This window comes from Ahaetulla prasina, chromosome 5 (assembly GCF_028640845.1).
Source record: "Ahaetulla prasina isolate Xishuangbanna chromosome 5, ASM2864084v1, whole genome shotgun sequence".
Taxonomy (NCBI): Eukaryota; Metazoa; Chordata; class Lepidosauria; order Squamata; family Colubridae; genus Ahaetulla; species Ahaetulla prasina.
This window is the reverse complement of record NC_080543.1, coordinates 10,902,598-10,920,335: the sequence shown is the minus strand read 5'-3', so window position 1 is coordinate 10,920,335 and position 17,738 is coordinate 10,902,598. Positions and strand designations below refer to the sequence as shown.

General features: G+C 43.7%; 1 protein-coding gene across 3 annotated transcripts in view; it reads left to right on the top strand.

Annotated features, from left to right (window-relative positions):
• The window catches only part of ME3 (malic enzyme 3), a 170,310-nt gene that overhangs the window by 111,644 nt on the left and 40,928 nt on the right, over positions 1–17,738 (top strand). For all 3 annotated transcript variants that reach the window (XM_058186518.1, XM_058186519.1, XM_058186517.1), the window contains one exon: positions 13,552–13,661. In XM_058186518.1, the coding sequence (XP_058042501.1) occupies positions 13,552–13,661 (110 nt within the window). The remainder of the gene's footprint in view (positions 1–13,551; positions 13,662–17,738) is intronic.

Below are 17,738 nucleotides of genomic sequence, written 5' to 3'. Positions count from 1 at the left end.
CTTAAAACCCTCCAGTAATGGAGCAACCACAATTTCTGGAGGCAAGTCGTTCCACTGCTTAATTGTTCTCACTGTCGGGAAATTTCTCCTTAGTTCCAGGTTAGTTCTCTCCTTGGTTACCGTAGTTTCCATGTAAACCTGCAGAAGGAATGTGGGCACGGTGAACGATTCAGAAGGGACCTTTGTAGTTTCATGGACTGTAAATGGAAAAGATGTATTTTTAGACTTGCAAAATTCTGCTAATGCAGGGGTGTCAAACTCAAGGAGAGATTCAACCTGGAAATGAGGAGGAACTTTCTGACAGTGAGAACAACCAACCAGTGGAACAGAAGTTGCCTTTGGAAGTTGTGGGAGCTTCGTCACTTGAGACTTTCAAGAAAAGATTGGACTGCCATTTGTCAGAAATGGTGTAGTGTCTCCTGCTTGAGCAGAGGGCGGGGGGGGGTTGGACTAGATGACCTGTAAGGTCCCTTCCAACTCTGTTAATCTGTTAAATCTGAGTTTGACACCCCTGTGCTAATGTATCTTTACAATATAGTACAATTAGGCCTCTGGGTATACTTTTGTCTGGACTACCTTGCTAGGCTAATATCACATTGCAAGTGAAAGCTCACAACTTAATGATCTCCATATTTATTCAAGAAAGCTTCATCAAGTGAAATCTCATGTCTGCATGATCCCCCGTAGTCATATTTCTTACTCACACACAAGTAGACCCATCTACAAAAGGTTTCCTCCTTCCTTTCACCAGAAAAAGACAGCACCAGACTAAAGTTGCTTTAACTGGTGTCAAATTTAACTTAATCCCTTCGGTGGTACAGAGGGTCCCTTATTTATTTCTTCATTATTTCATACGTTATCTTTCTACCCAAAAAAAGTAATGTAATCAGCGGTGAAATCCACTTACCTTCGCTACCGGTTTGGGAATGGGAGCGCATGCGCCTCTTTTGCGCATGCACAGAGGGTCAAAAACGGGACGTAATGACACACTGGCAGGTGGGCGGACCCTCCCAGCGCCAACGCTACTGGTTCGCGCGAGCCGGATAGATCTGGCCGGATTTCACCGCTAGTCTAAATCAATTGTTTCTGAACAACTATAAACTGGTAGAACTTCAACTCCCTGAATTGTAGGCGTTGGAATCCCCACATCTGGAATTTGCTGAAGTTGAAGTCTACTAAACCACCGAAGAATGATTACAAATAAGCTAGCCAGACATTAAATGTCGACAGTTAAAATATAATTGAATTTTAAAAAATGACAAAATTAGAAATAAAATAGGGATTTATTGCGGCAATGCAGCAATTGAAATTTAATAAATTAATTGAAATACTACTTAGCGGTAAATCAACTGGAAAGCTCCTTAGTAAATAAAAAAGGCCTTTGCCTGCCAAAACGAGATACAAAAAAAAAAATGGTCTCCCTGGGCAGGAAGCTGAGCCAGGAGCCATCCAATTTTTGCCAAATGTGCCTCCAGGAGTAGAAAATAGACTTGCCTTTCCTGAGAAACTTCATTATAAGTTGGTTTATTTGGGATCGTATCCTTCAAAAGGCTCCATCCCACGTCATAGAAGGAATTTATATGTCCTCAAATTAGTTCCCGCCAACGACATTCCTCGGCTGATGAGGAGGAAGTGCTCACGTTGAAAAGAGTCTCTTTCATCTCAAGTTCAGTTCTTGTTATTGTTGTTAGCTGCAAAGTCGCGTCCGACCCATTGGGACCCCATGGACAGCGTTCCTCCAGGCTTTCCTGTCCTCTACCATCCTCTGGAGACCATTTAAACTTACGCCGACTGCTTCAGTGACTCCATCCAGCCACCTCGTTCTCTGCCGTCCCCTTCTTCTTCTTTTGCCCTCCATCTTTCCCAGCATTAGGCTTTCCCCGTTGGCTTTGTTCGTCAGAAGGTCGCAAAAGGGGAACACGTGACCCCGAGACACTGCAACCGTCATAAATGTGAGCCCATTGTCAAACGTCCCGAATATAAATCACCTGACCATGGGGTGGGGGTGTGCTGCAATGGTCATAAGTGTGAAAAATGGTCGTTATTTTTCAGTCTAACTTCGAATGGTCACTAAATGAACCGTTGTAAGTCTGAGGACTACCTGTAGTTTAAACCAGGGTTCTCCAACCTTGACAACTTGCTGGCTGAGGAACTCTGGGAGTTGAAGTCCACAAGTCTTAAAGTTGCCAAGGTTGGAGAACCCTGGTTTAAATCCCCATTTTGAAAGAAAACGCACTAAAGATCTGCATCGGAGCAACTGTTCAACAAGCAAATAACATGCTGCTCTCGGTTTTCGGCTTAATTCGGTCTTGTTTGGTGAGTTGCCCAGTCGTCTGTCCCCTGACAGAACACTGGCGAGTGATATAATCAAGATGTCCTCACACACTGTCCTTTCAGGCTCATCAATTCAGGACTTGAAGACGGAAAGAGATTGATATCTCTCCTTCCCTTGCCGGGAAGGTGGCATTGTTAATCGGCCTGGAGATGCACCTCAAGCGATGGTGCCATTATCTCTGGTTGACTGCCAGTCTTCAAGAGGTGATGATGTGACAAATGACAGGGCCAGACAGAGTACCTGGGATTATGTACCGAAAGCCAGATTCAGCCGTCATGATAAAAGCCCAAGATAAGTTTATATGTCAGGAAGGGTATCCCAGGCCAGCATTTATCTGTCCGTTTTGGAAACGGACCTCTACAAAAGATACTTGTTGATGTCCGTTTTGCTGGAGTTGAGAAGACGTTGCAGATCTTTTATCGTGGTGTCTTTGTTGGCTGCCTCTGCTGAGGGCCATTTTGGGAACTGGAAGTAGAAGGCGTGATGTAGGTGACTTTAAAATACTGTGAAGGGAATAATAAACAGTGACTCTTAGTTCCTGTCTCAGGCACAAAGCCATCTGGGTGACCTTGGGCTATTCAGCCTAAGGAGCAGGCAATGGCACGTCACTTCTGAAAAAGTTTGCCAAGGAAAATGGAAGAATCTCTCCAGCGGGCACCGGGAGTCAACAAAGGCTTTTAAGGAAGGAGGGAAGGAAAGGAAGGAAGGAAGGAAGGAAGGAAGGAAGGAAGGAAGGAAGGAAGGAAGGAAGGAAGGAAGGAAGGAGATTGTGTGTTCATGAAACAAAGAAAAACTTTAGACCTAAGGATGTTATAGATATGAATGAAGGTTGTCTAATTGTTTGGAACTGATGAAGAAGAGAGAGCAGGAGAGGGAGAAGGAAAGGGAAGGAAGGAAGGAAGGAAGGAAGGAAGGAAGGAAGGAAGGAAGGAAGGAAGGAAGGAAGGAAGGAAGGAAGGAGATTGTGTGTTCATGAAACAAAGAAAAACTTTAGATCTAAGGATGTTATAGATATGAATAAAGGTTGTCTTAATTGTTTAGAACTGATGAAGGATAGAGAGCAGGAGGGAGAAGGGAAGGAAGGAAGGAAGGAAGGAAGGAAGGAAGGAAGGAAGGAAGGAAGGAAGGAAGGAAGGAGATTGTGTGTTCATGAAGCAAAGAAAAACTTTAGATCTAAGGATGTTATAGATATGAATGAAGATTGTCTAATTGTTTGGAGCTGATGAAGGAGAGAGAGCAGGGAGAGAGGGAGTGGGGAAAAAAGAAAGAAGGAAAAAAGAATATTTTTAAAAATGTAATGGCTAGAATCTGCTGTCACACTGATTTTGTTCTTGAATGTTTTCTCTCTCTGGAAGTTTTCAAGAAATGCTTCCACAGCCATTTGTCCAAGATGGCAAGACGGTCCTTGCCCTGGGCTGGGGCCAGGGAGTTGGGTTAGATGACCTCAAAGATCCCTTTCAATTCTGTTATTCTGATTCTGAAAGCAAAACCCAGCCTATAGCTCCATCTAGCAAAAGTTAGCCCAGAAATAATGGGAGCGATTAATTTAAAACCCCTTGATCTGAGGAGAACAAAGGCCTGGTTCTTTGTGAGGTAATGAAGCAGCATTAGAATGCAAGTCGAAACTTGCAGATCGCACTGTCTCTCCTTATGGAAGAATTCCATTCGGGTCACACACAAAAAGATTCTACCTGCCCATCTCCTTGATAGGCGCAATCTGTTTGCAAAAAATGTTGCGTTCGAATGAGAAAAATGCCTGGAAATTAAGAGTTTCCAGGGTAAATACTCCCTGAAGTAGATCTCAAACCTTGATGATTATATGAAAATCTTCTTCGCTCTCTGGACATGTCCGTACCAGCGGAATTGGCCTTGTCTCATCTTCTCTATAATTGGTGCCACACCCAAATGTTGTCGAATGATGTCATTTGTGATGTGGTCAAGATGCCGGATATCCAATGGAGCATTTGCATTTCCATGGCATGACAGTGGTGGGTTTCAAAATTTTTCACTACCTGTTCTGTGGGCATGACTTGGTGGGCATGGCATGGCTTAGTGGGCGTGGCTTGGGCATGGCAGGGGAAGGATACTGTAAAATCTGCATTCCCTCCCCACTCCAGGGGAAGGATACAGCAAAATCCCCATTCCCTCCCGATCAGCTGGGACTCGGGAGGCAGAGAATAGATGGGGGTGGGGCCAGTCAGAATTTTTATTACCGGTTCTCCGAACTACTCAAAATTTTCATTATCAGTTCTCCAGAACTGGTCAGAACCTGCTGAAACCCACCTCTGGGCATGGAGATAGCTTTCGGTCCCTGTGGATCTTTATTTATTTATTTATTTATTATTCGAATTTATATACCGCCCTATCTCCCAAAGGACTCAGGGCGGTTTACAGGCATATAAAACATCAATATCAATATACAAATTAAAATAATCCTTAAAAAACTTATTCTAGCGCCCGAATTATTAAAAATAGAAATATAAATATCAAATATAAATATTAAAATCAATTTAAAACCCCTCTAAATTTAAAAATCTAAGCCAGTCCTGCACAGATGAATAAATGTGTCTTGAGCTCGCGACGGAAGGTTCGAAGGTCAGGAAGTTGACGGAGTCCTGGGGGGAGTTCGTTCCAGAGGGTGGGAGCCCCCACAGAGAAGGCCCTTCCCCTGGGCGTCGCCAACCGACACTGCCTAGCTGACGGCACCCTGAGGAGTCCTCTCTGTGAGAGCGCACGGGTCGGTGAGAGGTATCTGGTCGCAGGCGGTCCCAGATAACCCGCCCTATGCCATGGAGCGCTTTAAAGGTGGTCACCAAAACCTTGAAGCGCACCGGAAGGCCACAGGTAGCCAGTGCAGCCTGCGCAGGATGGGTGTTATCACGGGAGCCACGAGGCTCCTCTATCACCAGAAGAGCCGCATTCTGAACTAACTGCAGCCTCCGGATGCCCTTCAAGGAAGCCCCATGTAGAGAGCGTTGCAGTAATCCAGGCGAGGCGTCTGGGCGTGAGTGACCGTGCAAAGGCCTCCCGGTCCAGAAAGGCGCAACTGGCGCACCAGGCGAACCTGGTAGAACGCTCTCCTGAGACGGCCGTCAAATGATCTTCTAGAGACAGCCGTTCATCCAGGAGGGCGCCTAAGTTACCTCTCATTGGGGCCAATGACTCGCCACCGATGGTCAGCATGGATTTAGCTGACTGTACCGGGATGCCGCATCCACAGCCACTCTGTCTTGGAGGGATTGAGCTTGAGCCTGTTTCTCCCATCCAGACCCGACGGCCTCCAGGCACCGGACAGCACTTCGATAGCTTCGCTGGGGTGGTCCGTGTGGAAAAGTACAGCTGGGTGTCATCCGCGTACAGCTGGTACCTCACACCGAACCCACTGATGATCTCACCCAGCGGCTTCATGTAGATGTTGAACAGAAGGCGAGGATCGATCCCCGCGCACCCCACAAGTGAGGGGCCTCGGGCCGACCTCTGCCCCTGTCAACACCGATTGCACCGGTCGGAGAGATAGGAGGAGAACCACCGCAAACGGTGCCTCCACTCCCAATCCTCCAACCGGGCGCAGCAGGATACCATGGTCGATGGTATCGAAAGCTGCTGAGAGGTCTAATAGGACCAGGGCAGAGGAACAACCTATCCCTGGCCTCCAGAGATCATCCCACCAACGCGACCAAAGCCGTCTCCGTGCTGTAACCGGGCCGGAAACCGGACTGGAACGGGTCTAGATAGACAGTTTCATCCAGGTGTAAGGGAAACTGATATGCCACCATACTCTCAACAACCTTCGCCGCGAAGCGAAGGCATCTTGCCCGGCATTTAGTGCCATACAGTGCAACAGGGTGGATGGTTGTCTTGTAAATCTTAGATTTAAGACAGGTTGGCATTCGTCTGTCACATAACACACCGGTGGGTTCTTGCCAACGCATCCAGGCTGCATTTTATTTATTTATTTTATTTATTTATTTATTTTGTCACACAGTGTATATATAAGTATAAGCATGAAATTACTATACAATATAAAAGCATATATATAAGCATGAGTATGTAATAACTGTATTAATTGGATATAATGAAAGGAAACAATAGGACAGGAACGGTAGGCACATTTGTGCTCTTATGCACGCCCCTTACAGACCTCAGTATGGGGTTTTTGAGGTCAACTGTCAAAAACCAACAGTTTTTGCTTGAAGATTTTGGGATTTTGGGAAGAGACCACAGAGTCAGGTAGTGTATTCCAAGTATTAACAACTCTATTACTGAAGTCATATTTTCTGCAATCAAGTTTGGAGCAGTTAACATTAAGCTTAAATCTGTTGTGTGCTTGTGTATTGTTGCAATTGAAGCTGAAGTAGTCTTCAACAGGGAGGACATTGTAATAGATGACTCTATGAGCTAAACTCAGGTCATGTCGAAGGCGGCGTAGCTCTAAATTTTCTAAACCCAGGATTTCAAGTCTGGTGGCATAAGGTATTTTGTTGTAATCAGAGGAGCGGAGAACTCTTCTTGTAAAATATTTCTGGACACGTTCAATTGTATTGATGTCAGAAATGTGGTGAGGGTTCCAGACAGTCGATCTGTATTCAAGAATTGGCCTAGCAAATGTTTTATATGCTCTGGTTAGTAGTGTAGAGTTTCTGGAGAAGAAGCTACGCAAGATTAGGTTTACAACTCTTAGAGCCTTTTTTGCGATGTAGTTGCAGTGGGCTTTGGCCCTTAGATCATTGGATATGAAAACTCCAAGGTCTTTCACCCTTGCTCGCACCTCGCCATTGATGTCGCCATTGCCTTGGAACTGGGATCCCAGATACTGAAAAATCTCCACCTCCTTTAGGTTTTCTCCATTGATTAGAAGCATTCCAGGCGCGGTGACAGTTTCTAAGTACTCCGTTTTCTTGATGTTGAGATGGAGTCCGAAACGGTTGATGCGATCGTTCCTTCTTTGAACTTGCTGTTGTACTTCAGCTCTGGTGGTAGAAACAAGCATATGAAAATGCCTGCATGGTTTGGTGAAATTGTCGTCTTTCAGGATGTGGTTTGTTTGTTTTTTAACTTGACAGTACAGGTAGTCCTTGATTTGCAACGGTTCCAAAGTTACAACATCACTGGGGGGGGGGAAAGTGACGTTATGGCATTTTTCATGCTTACGACCGTTGGTAGCATCCCTGTGGTCACGTGATCAAAATTCAGCCAGTTGGCGACTGACTCGCATTTATGACAATTGCAGCGTCCCATGGGGGGGGTCCTGTGATCCCCTTCTGCGACCTTCTGTCCAGCGAAGTTATCGAGGAAGCCAGAGGCACTTAACAACTGTGTGGCTAACTTAACAACGGCTGTGATTCGGTTAACAACTGTGTCCAGAAAGGTGGTAAAATGAAGCAAAACTCACTTAACAAATGTCTCGCTTAGCAACATAAATTTGGGGCTCCATTGTGGCCATAAGCCGAGGACTCTCTGTGTGTTTTCCGTAGATGCCTTATTCACCTAATTATTTTTAGTTATCCTTTTGCTTTCTTAATCCTCTTTTTTAATGCCTCTTTTTGGATTCTGCATGCTATTTTACGACTTTTCTTGCCACAGGGGTTAAGTGAATCCCTGCAGTTCTTAAGTTAGTAACACGGTTGTTAAGTGAATCTCGCTTCCCCGTTTACTTTGCGTGTCAGAAGGCCGCAAAAGGCGATCACAAGTTTCTGGGACATTGCAATCGTTACAACTATTTATTTATTTATTTATTTATTTTTCGCATTTTTATACCGCCCTATCTCCCTAGGGACTCAGGGCAGTTTACAGCCAGAATAAAACATACATATAAATACAGGATAAAACAACAATTAAAAAACTTATTAAATAAGGCCGAATATTTAAAATAGAAATACAAATAATAAAACCCCATTAAAACCAAATTCAAAATTTAAAAATTCTAGTCCTGTCCTGCGCAAATAAATAAATGTGTCTTAAGCTCGCGGCAGAAGGTTCGAAGGTCAGGAAGTTGGCGAAGTCCTGGGGGAAGTTCGTTCCAGAGGGTGGGGGCCCCCACAGAAAAGGCCCTTCCCCTGGGTGTCGCCAGTCGGCACTGCCTGGCTGACGGCACCCTGAGGAGTCCCTCCCTGTGAGAGCGCACGGGTCGGTGAGAGGCAATCGGTGGCAGCAGACGGTCCCGTAAGTAACCCGGCCCTATGCCATGGAGCGCTTTGAAGATAATTACCAAAACCTTGAAGCGCACCCGGAAGGCCACAGGTAGCCAGTGCAGTCTGCGCAGGAGAGGTGTCACATGGGAGCCACAAGGGGCTCCCTCTATCACCCGCGCAGCTGCATTCTGAACTAACTGGAGTCTCCGGGTGCTCCTCAAGGGAAGCCCCATGTAGAGAGAATGATCCAGTTGCTCTTCAACAGCCGTAAGTGTGGGAAAAAAACAGCCATAAGTAACTGCTTTTGTGCCCTTGTAGCTTTGAATGGTCACTAAATGAATTGTTGTAAGTCGAGGACTACCTATGTGTGTGCTGATTCTGATTGTACTTATTTGGGAATAATAAAAGATGCATCCATTTTTCTTGGTCAACCATTTCGGGTTTTGCAAACAAAAGTGGAAAAAATGATTCTATTTCGTGGCTTTCTGCCACAATTTCTACCCAGATTCGGAGCAGGCAAAACGAACCATCCAATCCGGTTTAGCAGTCTATTTACGCTCGCTGGCTGGTAATGAGGCCCTTAAACTTATTATTATGCATGTTGAAATTAGATTCCTACAGTCTCTCTGTGTATTTATAAGAGAAAGAGAGAGACAATTTTAGCTTGCACATTTTTCCAGATGCAGCGTCATATTTTATATAAACTACTCATTTTAATCCTTAATAAAACTTTATTTTTGTCCTGTCTGGATTTCTTTAGGAGTATGTGTATGTCATTACAATATTTATATACTTGCCAGATTTATGCCTTGCCTTTCTCCAGCCCTTCTGGGTGGCAAACGGAGAATTTCCACCCCTGTGCAAGTAAGTCAGGGCTTGGCAACTGGCTCGTATTTATGATGGTTGCAGTGTCCCGGGGTCATGTGATCCCCTTTTGAGACCTTCTGGCGAGCGAACTCAGTGGGGAAGCCAGATTCACTTAACAACCGTGCTGCTAACTTAACAACTGCAGTGATTCACGTAACAGCTGTGGCAAGAAAGGTCGTAAAACGGGGCCTGATTCACTTAACAAACGTTTCGCTTAGCAACAGAAATTTGGGGCTGACTTGTGAGGATTACCTGTATTCCATTTTTCTGACAAACTAGAATAGAATAGAATAGAATAGAATTTTATTGGGCAAGTGTGATTGGACACACGAGGAATTTGTCTTGGTGCATATGCTCTCAGTGTACATAAAAGAAAAGATACGTTCATCAAGGTACAACATTTACAACACAATTGATGATCAATATATCAATATAAATCATAAGGATTGCCAGCAACAAGTTATAGTCATACAGTCATAAGTGGAAAGAGATTGGTGATGGGAACGATGAGAAGATTAATAGTAGTGCAGATTCAGTAAATAGTCTGACAGTGTTGAGGAAATTATTTGTTTAGCAGAGTGATGGCCTTCGGGAAAAAACTGTTCTTGTGTCTAGTTGTTCTGGTGTGCAGTGCTCTATAGCGTCGTTTTGAGGGTAGGAGTTGAAACAGTTTATGTCCAGGATGCGAGGGATCTGCAAATATTTTCACGGCCCTCTTCTTGATTCATGCAGTATACAGGTCCTCAATGGAAGGCAGGTTGGTAGCAATTATTTTTTCTGCAGTTCTAATTATCCTCTGAAGTCTGTGTTTTTCTTGTTGGGTTGCAGAACCGAACCAGACAGTTATAGAGGTGCAAATGACAGACTCAATAATTCCTCTGTAGAATTGGATCAGCAGCTCCTTGGGCAGTTTGAGCTTACTGAGTTGGCGCAGAAAGAACATTCTTTGTTGTCCTTTTTTAATGATGTTTTTGATGTTAGCTGTCCATTTGAGATCTTGCGATATGATAGAACCTAGAAATTTGAAGGTTTCTACTGTTGATACTGTGTTGTCAAGTATTGTGAGAGGTGGAAGTATGGAAGGGTTTTTCCTAAAGTCTACTACATCCAGAAGGTAGGTTCAGTAAGAATTGTAGCCTCCTGACAGGAATCTGATGCTTCCTTGTCAGATTTTTTTTTCTTTTTAATTCTTTGTACGGCAAGGACTGTAAGCTCTTTAACAACAGGTGCCCATCTGAAAAAACAGGTGAGATGGAAGGGCCCTCGGAGAGGTAAATCTTTTCTTCTTTTCTCGTCTTTCTTTCTTTTTTTTTAAATCAAGGAGCAAAATAGGGACTGAATTACTTGTCTGAATATCTAGCAAGAGGCCGCAAAGGCAGCTGCCTTTGTCTTCTTGCTGACAGACACACATTAGCAGGGCGAAAAAAAAAATCCTGACAAATAGCAACCCCCCAAAAAAAAAAATACACCTGGGAGAGACACTGACAAAAACCAGGAACCTTTTTAATACAGTGATGAATGGAGCTTTCAGTAGCTTATGTAGAAATAAAGCTTGATTTTCCTGGTGTCAGTTTCCGATTGGAAGCCCTCCGTGTTATCCTGGGGTTGTTCACCATCGGGTTTCAGGAAGAGTCGGAGGTGCTGAATGGAAGATTGTTTTTCCATGCCAGAGTTTTATTGCTTAGCTTGGGACCCAAAGGCAATATATTCTCTTTTCATTAGATGCTCCCTTGGCCACTTATTCAGAAGGGGTCTTATTCATTACGTTTTTTCTTTGAACGTAAATCTCCGCACATTGGTGCCGTCTCTCCCGATTATTCGCTGTATATATTCAAAGCGCTGATTGTTTAACCGCGTGCCTTTAGAGAAACATTTTTTTTTCCACGCGTGGGTCTTTCAAAGAATCCTCCGAACGTCTGCCACATAATCCACACAGGAGGTTACACGAAGCTGGCTTCAGGGAATTATTAACGCTTCTTTGAGAGAGGGTGAGAGAGGGAGCAAGTCGCGGCTCCCATATAACACCACTCCTGCGTAGGCTGCACTGGCTTCCACTGATCTTCCGGGTGCAATTCAAGGTATTGGTTACACCTTTAAAGCGCTTCATGGCATGGGACCTGGTTATTTATGGGACCGCCTACTGCGACCGATAGCCTCCCAGCGACCAGTGCGCTCCCACAGGGTGGGCCTCCTTGGGGTACCGTCGGCTAGACAATGTCGGCTGGCGACCCCCAGGGGGAGGGCCTTCTCTGTGGGGGCTCCAACCCTCTGGAACGAATTACCACCTGGTATTCGCCAACTCCCCAATCTCCGGACTTTCCGACGCGAGCTGAAAACATGGTTGTTTCATCGTGCAGGACTGGCCTGATAGTTTTAATTGGGAATTTTAAACGGGTTTTAAGGAGTAGCCTAAATTTAAATATTTCATTTTAAATTATTTTAATGTTTGTATAGTGTTTTTTATACATCTGTAAACCGCCCTGAGTCCTTTGGGAGAAGGGCGGTCTAGAAATTTAAATAATAAATAAATAAATAAATAAAATAAATCCAGAGTTTGTGCGTGCTGGGTTCACACAGCCTGTTAAACCAAAAACCGTCTCACGGACGAAGGCGAGTATACGTTTCCTAGGATAATGTTGCAAGATCCAATCTGGGTCGGTCAACAGGACCAGAGGTTTAATCTTCTGACCTTTCAGACTTGTGCTGGAGCCCATCTTCAACTCTCTACCGAAATATGAGCTATCCCAATGAGGGCGAATCTTTTCGGCACTCTGTGCCAAAGTGCGCACGCTTTCAATGCGCACTTGGCGCTCGTCTGGGTCGCAACCCAGAACTGCCCCGAGTGCATGTCCACACCCAAAAATGAACTTCCGGTTTCCACCATGCATATGTGTGCTGTCCAGCTAGTCTTCCGGTTTTCTGGTGCGCATGCGCATGTGACGATCAGCTGGCCGGCGCGCATGATCACACAGGAAAATGGAAGACGAGTTCTTCCAGTTTCTGGCACTGTTGCACGCACAAAGGCCAGCTGATCGTCGTGTGCGCATGCGCGCAGTGATGGGTTTCAAAAATTTTTTACTACCAGTTCTGGGGGTGTGGCTTGGCGGGCGTGGCATGGCTTGGTGGGCGTGGCTTGCCAGGCGTGGCAGGGGAAGGATACTGTAAAATCTCCATTCCCTCCCCACTCCAGGGGAAGATTACTGCAAAATCCCCATTTCCTCCCGATCAGATGGGACTCTGGAGGCCGAGAATAGATGGGAGCAGGGCCAGGCATAATTTTTACTACCAATTCTCTGAACTATTCAAAATTTCCACTACCGGTTCTCCAGACCTGGTCAAAACCTGTTGAAACCCACCTCTGCATGCGCTCCAGAAACCCAGAAGAGGAGCGGGCAATAGGTTCCACATGTGTGCCATAGGTTCACCATCACGGGGCTATTCTATGAGCCATATTTATGTGGTGTCTTCCTATTGGTTGAATGGTCTGTTGATGGCTGGCTATTGGCTGTTGTTTCCTTGTGTTGCCAATCCATTGGTGTGTTGATACCTGATAAGCCGGGGGTAACTGAGCACTCCTGTTGACACATAAATACAACTTATAGAATAGCCCAAAGCATATATTCCGGTAGAGAGAAGTTCCCTGAGGATGGGTTCCAGCACGTCCAAAAGCTCGGTGCAGACTGATAGTAGTGAGGCAGAGGAACAGGAGGAGCCTGTTCCTAATGCACGCATGAGAAGAGCTGCCAGAAGGCAAGAGCAGCTCAAGCAGAGAGGACGACTTGGGAGTAGGGCCAAAAGATGATTGGCCCCTCCCATAAGGCTTAAAATAGACCAGTAACGGTGTTTGGGCTTTGCCGGAAAACAACGTTGGTAGCTGCATCTTCTGCTTCATCTACATCTTGTATTTAGTTTTGTGACTTCTGAACGTTTGCCAAGAAAGGCCTTTGGCAGTTTGCCTAATTGGACCAAGGTTTGCGATAGGACTGAGGAATTTGTGTCGGGAGGAATTTGTTTTAATTTAGTTGAACAACTCTGGGAATGAAGTAATTCTCAGCTGTTCGAATAAAGTTTGTTTGTTTTTTCACCGACTGAGTTTCCTACTACCTACTTGGGCCTGGGTCACAAATTCTTCCTGGGAAAAAGGTGTCCGTGTTTTTCCCATTAGTTCTTCTGCCAATGGTTATTATTCTTGATTATTATTCCTTTTTCACTCTGCAGGTACGGAATGAACTGTCTCATTCAGTTTGAAGACTTTGCCAATGCCAACGCATTCCGGCTTCTCAAAAAATATCGCAATCGTTACTGCACTTTCAACGATGACATTCAAGGTAAGACGCCTAAGCGTTCGTTGATAAGATGGAAGGGGGCAACCTTGCATGGAGTTTTCTGTTAGGTTCCTTTGCAACTAACTTCTTATCAATATGTACCTCTGAAGCTTCACCTAGAGGAAATTTTCAAGAGGTAAGTAGAGCTGCCACATTTTTTGGGGTTGAGTTACATATTCTGCTCTTCATCCCAGCTTTACATAAAGTTTCGTAGAGATATCTGGAGATGTTCCTTACAACCGGAGGCAGCCACTTATAGAATAGAATAGAATAGAATTTTATTGGCCAAGTGTGATTGGACACACAAGGAATTTGTCTTGGTGCATATGCTCTCAGTGTACATAAAAGAAAAGATACGTTCATCAAGGTACAACATTTACAACACAATTGATGATCAATATATCAATATAAATCATAAGGATTGCCAGCAACAAGTTATAGTCATACAGTCATAAGTGGAAAGAGATTGGTGATGGGAACTATGAAACGATTAATAGTAGTGCAGATTCAGTAAATAGTCTGACAGTGTTGAGGGAATTATTTGTTTAGCAGAGTGATGGCCTTCGGGAAAAAACTGTTCTTGTGTCTAGTTGTTCTGGTGTGCAGTGCTCTATAGCGTCGTTTTGAGGGTAGGAGTTGAAACAGTTTATGTCCAGGATGCGAGGGATCTGCAAATATTTTCACGGCCCTCTTCTTGATTCGTGCAGTATACAGGTCCTCAATGGAAGGCAAGTTGGTAGCAATTATTTTTCTGCAGTTCTAATTATCCTCTGAAGTCTGTGTTTTCTTGTTGGGTTGCAGAACCGAACCAGACAGTTATAGAGGTGCAAATGACAGACTCAATAATTCCTCTGTAGAATTGGATCAGCAGCTCCTTGGGCAGTTTGAGCTTACTGAGTTGGCGCAGAAAGAACATTCTTTGTTGTCCTTTTTAATGATGTTTTGATGTTAGCTGTCCATTTGAGATCTTGCGATATGATAGAACCCAGAAATTTGAAGGTTTCTACTGTTGATACTGTGTTGTCAAGTATTGTGAGAGGTGGAAGTATGGAAGGGTTTTCCTAAAGTCTACCACCATTTCTACGGTTTTGAGTGTGTTCAGTTCCAGATTGTTTTGGTTGCACCACAAGGCTAGTCGTTCGACCTCTCATCTATATGCGGATTCGTCATTGTCTCGAATGAGACCAATCACTGTTGTGTCATCTGCGAACTTCAGTAGCTTAACAAATGGATCATTGGAGATGCAGTCATTGGTATACAGAGAGAAGAGAAGTGGGGAGAGCACACAGCCTTGGGGGCCCCTGTGCTAATTGTACAGGTATTTGATGTGATCTTGCTTAGCTTCACCTGCTGCTTCCTGTTTGTTAGGAAGCTTGTGATCCACTTACAAGTCTGTTCCGGTACCTGTAGCTGGTTTAGCTTAGTTAGAAGAATGTCTGGAATGATGGTATTGAATGCTGAACTAAAGTCTACAAAAGGACCCTTGCATAGGTCTTTGGAGACTCAAGATGTTGTAGGATGTAGTGCAGAGCCATATTAACAGCATCATCTGTTGATCTATTTGCTCGGTATGCAAATTGCAAGGGGTCTAAGCGGATTCGTGATGGTTTTCAGGTAGGAAAGCACTAGCCTTTCAAAGGTTTTCATGACTACAGATGTTAGAGCAACTGGTCTGTAGTCATTCAGTTCCTTGATGGTGGGCTTCTTGGCACTGGGATGATGGTAGGCGTTTGAAGCAAGAAGGAACATAGCACATCTCTAGTGATTTATTGAAAATATGGGTGAAGTTGGGGCCAATTGGTCAGCACAGACTTTTAAGCAAGAAGGAGTTATCTTGTCTGGGCCTGGAGCTTTTCCTGGCTTTTGTCTGTGAAATAGGTCCTGCACTTCCTTTTCTGTGATCACTAGGGGTTGTGAACCCAATGAAATGGGGTCAGTTGTAGGAGGCTTGGCTGCTGTTGGTGTGTCTGAGATGTGGGTTGTGGAGATAGGTGGCTGTAGTTTTCTTTCAAACCTGCAATAAAACTCATTCAGGTCATCTGCCAGTTGTTGATTACCTTCAGCCTGGGAAGGAGGTTTGCCATAGCCGGTGATATTTTTAAGAGTTTTCCACATGTTTGCTGGTTCATTTGCTGAAAATTGATTCTTTAGCTTTTCAGAGTAGCTTCTTTTTGCTGCTCTTATCTCCCTTGTTAGTGCATTTCTGGCCTGATTGTACAGCATTTTATCACCTTTTCTGTAGGCTTCCTCTTTGGAATGTCGTAGCTGCTTAAGTTTAGGTGTAAACCAAGGTTTGTTATTACTGTGTATTCGCAAGTTCCTTGTAGGTACACATAGGTCTTCACAGAAGCTGACATATGATGTTACAGTATCTGTGAGTTCATCCAGGTCTGCAGAGGTATCTTTAAAATATTCCAATCAGTGCAGTCAAAACATGCCTGTAGCTTTAATTCTGATTCCTCCGTCCAGGTTTTCACTGATTTAATTATTGGTTTTATGGCTTTAAGTCTTTGCCTGTAAGCAGGTACAAGGTGAATCATGCAATGATCAGAGTGTCCTACAGCTGCACGTGGTAAAGACCGATAGGCATCTTTTAGTGTTGTGTAGCAGTGGTCTAGAGTATTCTTGCCTCTGGTGGGACAATTGACATGCTGAAAGTATTTTGGTAGTTCTTTCCTTAAGTTTGCCTTGTTTAGATCTCCCAAAACAATGGCCAGTGAATCAGGGTGTTTGGCTTCAGCCTCCATGATTTGGTCAGCTAGAGTTCGTAATGCCTCGTTTACACAGGCTTGTGGTGGGACATAAACAGCAATTAGAAGAAATGAGGAAAATTCACGAGGCGAATAGTAAGGTTTGCAGTTGATAATTAGAGTCTCTAAATTGTTGTCACAGAATTTGTAAATTATGTTAAAATCTTGACACCAGGTTGAATTAATATATTCATTTAACCAGGTTTCAGAGAAGCATAGGACTGCTGAATTGCGAAAATCAGAATAGTATTTGTTTAAGAGGAGTATTTCATCCATCTTATTTGCAAGTGAGCGTATATTTGTTAGGAAAATTGAAGGCAGAGGAGTTTTAGTGCGAGTTCTTAGCTTGATTAAGATCCCAGATCGTTTACCTCGTTTCCGTCGTTTGGTTTTTTTAGTAATCCATGGCTCCATGGGAATTGCCTCCTCCTGTGTTAGAATCTCCTCCGTGTTTGTAAAGACAGGCGGGGGTGAGATTAAAGAAAGCTGCTCCTTAAAGAAATGTTCCTTAATTTTTAGCAGATGGTCTCGTGAGTAGGAAATCCGTAGTGAGTCACAGAGAACAATTAGAAATAAAGAAACAATTAGAGAGCATTTCACCGAGGCAGCCTTCGTCGGCGCCATCTTAGGTAATCTTTATAATCTATTTTACTTTATAAAAAGTAAAATAGGAAGAATGAATTTAAAGTCACCAACTGAATAAATGGATTCTTAAGTTATCATTAATAAAAGCTTGATTTTATTTTTTTTGAGTTGGCAAATTACACTGAGCAGGAAAGATTGATTTCTATTTTGTTTTGCAGAATGACCTTTTGGTATTAAATGAACATTAAATAGCCAATTGCTTACTTAAAAACATTTATGGGCTCTTAAAAGTCTTCTCCTTTGAGATTAGCAGAGCCTAATTTTCATAATAAATCTTTGTTCTTCACGTCTGCCATGTCTGGGATTACATAACTGGAAACAAGGGAACAATTAATAGAGCTGATGGGGCATATGGGAAACATTCTTTAAGAAAAAAAATATCATATCAGGCATTTATTATTGCAACGCCTTCTTGCTACGTTTTGGTGATTTTAGTAATTAAGAACATAGAATTATAGGTAGGCCCACCTTACCTCTTGGGAAGACTGTAGAGATTCCTTAAAACCACATAACAGGAAAGGTTGAATCATACCATCTTTTAACATTCTTTCCTTCCCCTCATCTCTTATTCTTTTAAATAAAAGAATGTTTTATTTAAAAACCGTGAAGTGTTTCTTTCGAAAAGTTGCATGCCTTGTACTGTATGGAGTTCATTCTTCTGATGCTGATAAAAAAATTAATTTCT